The sequence below is a fragment of the Pan troglodytes genome, chromosome 16 (assembly GCF_028858775.2).
Source record: "Pan troglodytes isolate AG18354 chromosome 16, NHGRI_mPanTro3-v2.0_pri, whole genome shotgun sequence".
Taxonomy (NCBI): Eukaryota; Metazoa; Chordata; class Mammalia; order Primates; family Hominidae; genus Pan; species Pan troglodytes.
In genome coordinates this window covers 74,564,720-74,570,031 of record NC_072414.2, presented here as the reverse complement: position 1 = coordinate 74,570,031, position 5,312 = coordinate 74,564,720, and the positions used below count along the sequence as shown (strand labels likewise).

At 38.9% G+C, this 5,312-nt stretch overlaps 1 protein-coding gene across 1 annotated transcript; it reads right to left on the bottom strand.

Moving 5' to 3' along the window:
• Positions 1–1,537: 1,537 nt before the first annotated feature.
• Positions 1,538–4,565, bottom strand: LOC107966479 (stabilizer of axonemal microtubules 2-like; the record flags this gene model as incomplete). The annotated part of the gene is made up of 1 exon (XM_054667870.2): positions 1,538–4,565. A coding segment is annotated over one exon (957 nt), but the record flags the coding sequence as incomplete, so codon positions are not given.
• Positions 4,566–5,312: the final 747 nt, after the last annotated feature.

The window sequence follows — 5,312 nt, the reverse complement described above, 5'->3', positions numbered from 1 at the left end:
GAAAATCTGCACTTGCATGCAAAAGAGCATTGAATGACAGGGAAAAAAAGCAAAAACCTGAACAAAATGAAAGAGTCCTGATGTTTTACTGGACACCGCAACCCTTTCAAAAGCATGTTATCAGCATGTTTTTAAACAGCGTTTTTGAAGTTACTCACTCATGATTGCAAGGTTCACTTCCTCGACTCTGTTGAACTTTCAGAGGTCTCCCCTCTGCTTCCTGAGTATCATGAGGATCTTCTCACACAGCGATTCTCAGAGAAGGCCTTAGATTATAGTTTTGTATAAAGGCAAGCCTGCAAACGTGAGATATTCAGAAGCTGGGATGTGGGTTTCCCAGCCTCTGACTGAACACCTCCCTCCTGCCTTGAAGGGCTTTTAAGAAAACTTTCAAAATAGACTTTATTTATTTGAGCAGTTTTAGGTTCACAGCAAAACTGAGTGGAAAGTACAGAGTTCCTATATGCCCCTCCCCACACACATGCACAGCCTTCCTCACTATCAACACACCCAGCCAGAGTGGTACATTTGTTATAGTTGAGTAACTTACATGGACACATTATCACTCAAAGTCCATAGTTTACATTAGGGTTCACTCCTTACATTGTCTGTGCAGTTTTTATAAATCATAAAGCCTTTATTTCTAATTTCAGTCTGTGGTCTCATTTTACACAACAAGGGTTTCCAGAGAGATAGGGTGGAAATGGGATGGGGCTGGGGTAGAAATCTACCGACTTTTCTCTCTGAATTTTCCTCCTTTCTTCATTAGATTTATCCAAGTTTGGCGTAGTGGAATCTGGCAGGTTGCTAAGTAATATTACTAGTTTCCAGCCCTGTTAAAATGTTGTGTGTGTTCCTGCATAGTATTTCAAGGAGGCCTAACAGGAGAATGACTCAGGGATTGCTAGCTTTCCACCAACATAGCTTGGAAGTCCCTTTAACTCTTTCACAGAGATAGAGGGTCCCTCTGTATCTATTTTTATGCTGTTCCCACCTTCCCATTTTTCTTGATCTGGCAATTTCCTACTTATCTTCCAAGATTCAGCTCACCTGTCTATCCTCTCCCTAAGGCAGACTTTCCTGAACTCCTAGGCTGAATGTCTTACATTGTTCTCTGTTTCAATCTCTATTTTCACACCTGTTATACTGAGTGTTAGATTATGGGGAAACGCCATTATTCATCTTCAATCCTTATGATGGCAATTTGCCTCTGGAAATTCTAGTAGATGTCTTATTAAGGGTGACCTTTGTCCAGGGAGGAGACCACCCCCATTAAATTACGCAGGGATGTGAATATCCAGCATTGGAATATGGGACGGGATGACAGAGTGCTGTAGTATTCCCTTATTTTTAATTCTGGTTATACATTATTGTTTTGTATTTAAAAAGTAAGAACATCTACTTATGTATAGGTTAACCTAGACAGGACTTTATTAAAATGCTGTCTTTAAAAAAAAAATAGGTACAGAAATCTTGAAAATCTGTTCCTTTTATTGATTTTATTAATGTTGCATAGAAATATAAAGTTTCACACACCATACTTTTACTAATAAATGTAAATAAGAACAAGTTACTTTTGAACAATTAAAATAACCAAATATTAATGATTTTCAATAAAATACATTTTAAAATAATTCTGAAGCCATAAAAGACTAAAATTCACTTTATGCTATAATAAATCATATTCTCCCATAATGCAATTATTTAATTTTTTTTTAAAAAACCACCCAATAAGAGTTTAATTCATTGGGAAATTTTTAGCATTTATAAATGCAATAGAGTGTTTCTACTATACTTACTGGCATCATTCTTTACCTTATCACTTATCTTCACACCGGAAGAGGTGAACCAGGTGATTATGCCCCCTGCTGGGGCTGGTTCTTCCTCTAAACAGTGACTTGGCCTGGCAATTAGGTGCAAAATTACCTACATTTACCCTAAAGATTTCTTCAGAGCTGTCAGTCTTCCTAAAACTACCCTAGCAAACACTTTTTCCTTTCTGCAAATACTGTTACTGAAACCACTGTATTTACCCCACTCCAAGCTTTCCATTCTCTGTTAAGAATTTCTCGGGTGCTCATGAAGTTTTAAAGGACAAGACTCCTCACATACTACTCATAGCTCAAAACAAATTAGGTTATTTTATAATCCTTGATACAGGCCAGAAAATGAGGATTGGGTAAGTAATTATCCTAATTTGAAAAGGAGAAAACAAGTACAAAAAGAGACTGAGTGATTTTTTTAACAATCCCCTACATTTATACTTTTACTTTAAGGATTAAAATGTACCATATAGTCTGATGCTCAAAACAAACGTTTTTGAAAACAGACATCATTTTACAAACAAAGACACTGAGTCTCAGAGATATGAGTCACTGTCTAAGGTAGTACAAATAGAAATCTATATTATTAGAACTTGAACTTAGGCTGGGTATAGTGTCTCATGCCTGTAATCCCAGTGCTTTGGGAAGCCAAGGCAGGATTCAAAAGCAGCCTGGCCAATATAGCAAGAACCTATCTCTACAAAGTATATTAAAAAAATAGCTGGGTGTGGTGGCACACCCTTGTAGTCCCAGCTACTTGGGAGGCTGAGGCAGGAGGATCACTTGAGCTCAGGAGGCTGAGGCTGCAGTAAGCCATGATCATGCCACTGGACTCCAGCATAGGTGACAGTGAGACCCTGTCTCTAAAAATAATAATTAGTTAGAACCTGAACTCAAGTCCTTCGATTCCCAGCACACAGAGCCTTTCCTTGCCACACCACAGTGCCTCTTGCTAACTTGAACATGGTGAGGAGCAGTGCAGCAGTCTGTATACCACCAACCAAAACTTGATTCAGTGGATGCTGTGTAGATGCCATGAAGTCTGAGTAAAATGAATCCTGTTGCCTTGGAAGAGGAATCCATATATCATTTTCAATGTTGTTCTAGATAATCCTGATGTGCTTGATAAATGACAGCTGGTATGTGAATAACCATACAATTGCCATAATTATAAACAGAATTACAAATAATAGACTGGGGACAAGCTACTAAGCAGTATGTTGAGTATTAAAATGGTACATATGGGAATCTATATTATTCAACCTTCCAAAATGCATATTAAAGAACAATCTTGGTTAAAATATCAATACAAAATGGTTTTAAGATTCTGATTTATGATACATTTTCCAATTTTCTTGTTTAAAAATATAAAAAATGATTTATTATATCGGCCGGGTGCAGTGGCTCACGCCTGTAAACCCAGCACTTTGGGAGGCCAAGGCGGGCAGATCACGAGGTCAGGAGATTGAGACCATCCTGGCTAACACAGTGAAACCCCATCTCTACTAAAAATACAAAAAATTAGCTGGGCGTGGTGGCGGGCACCTGTAGTCCCAGCTACTCGGGAGGCTGAGACAGAAGAATGGCATGAACCCAGGAGGCGGAGCTTGCAGTGAGCTGAGATTGCACCACTGCACTCCAGCCTGGGCAACAGAGCGAGACTCCCTCTCAAAGACAAACAAAAAAGATTTATTATATCATAAATTTTTTTCACTACAAAAATTGAGTTTTCTCTTGGAAAACCAACAACTTATTAGTAGCTTCCTTTTAAGCACAATTTGATTATTAGAAGGCCTTCACTGCGGGAGTAATCTTGCAGAAGAATTTATGACCTTGGGAATTTGTATTTTCAAAAATATAACCTGGAGGAGAGGGATAGCTAGCTGGGCAAATTTCCTGTTTTTTCGGTGTGTACTCTACAGAGTACATGGTTACATCATCAAATGGAACAGAACTCTTAAAAGCAATATTTAAAGGTTTGCAACTCTCTGTTGGAATCAATTCATGTTGCAAATAGTGAGATCTGAAAGTGCTCAAACCATCAAATTTTCCAGATGGGTTGGGAATCTGCTGCTGCTTCTTAATAAGTCCTTGACGACAACTTTCCCATGCTGGAAAATCTTCTTTCATGGTGCTTTTTCCTTGGAAAGGAAAACTGTTACTTCTTCTACGAGAAACTGGCCTGATGGGAACAACACAGTTGGCCTGATACAGAACATAGTCAAGATGGCTTGTGCTGTTTAACAGCATGCTACCTGTAGGAGGCACATACTCTGGTACTTTCTTGACCTCAGGTGGTGGGATTTCCCATGGTTGAAAACTTTCACGGAATTCAGTGCTTCCTTCAAACCGAGCATTCTGGGTCACTCTGGTGTGTACAGGTCTGCAGAGTTTTGCAGTTTCACCAATGAGACCCTGAAAGTCACACCGGTGAGTTGTGAGATCCTCAAAGCGTTGGTCAGTTGGTTTGTAAACTTCTTTTGGCCTTTCAAACTTGAGTTCAAGCTGATGAGGTATATAATCAAGGCGATGACTTGTAATACCATTAAAAGGGGCTGTAGAACGTTTGACCACAGAGGAGGGTTTAAAGCTTTGCCTAGGCTTTATCTCCTGAGGAACAAAGTCATCCTGGAATGTAGTTGAATTTCCAAATTTCACAGTAGGGGGGTGGTAAGTTTGTTCTGGCTTATAAAGTTCACTTTTATGAAGGTCCCAAGCTCTATAATCGTCTTGAAAATTATATCAAAGCAAAAACAGTTTTAAGTGCTGAAGAAAACAACCATTTTCTAAAAATCATAACTGACTTCTCTCATTGCCAAACATCTTTCCATTTCCTTTAGAAATCTAAACAATAGTATCAGAATACAGTTTCTCTGATTCCTTTCAGATTTGTTCTTTTTCTTCATTTCCACCTTCCTCTGCCCATCTCCTCACTTTAATACATATAACTTTCCACTTTCACATTCATCTGATTACATAACAAAGGAAAAGCACATGTGAGCCTGATTGTGGATAGTTCTTGAAAGCCAAAAGGACTGTGTTGGAGGTGAGGACAGAGTTTAGGAGATTATGGTTGTATTCCTAGGAAGTGGTTGGGATTTTAACTACAACTCACAAAATGCTAAGGTACGTCTAAAATCCAGGGCTTGAAATAAAATCAAGTGCCCTTCATGGGTGGGCAATAGTAATACAGGTATTACTCCTTGCTTTGGAGAGACTCATCAAAGGGGAGAAAATTTTAATTCTGCTATCCCCTAGGAAGCCTACAGAAAGAATTCCTTGAGCAAAGATACAGGGTAACTTGTGCTATCCCAGAAAGATCACTGGCTTCAACTTTCCCTCATGAAATGGACTTTAAGGCATTCCCAAAAGATAGAGGGCCATCTAGAGGCCAGAGGCCTTAACTGAATGTCTTCAGAGGTGTTTGAAATTGTAGAATTTCAAGTGACCATCAGAGCAGAGATCTGGGGTTTGGAAGTTAAATAACCT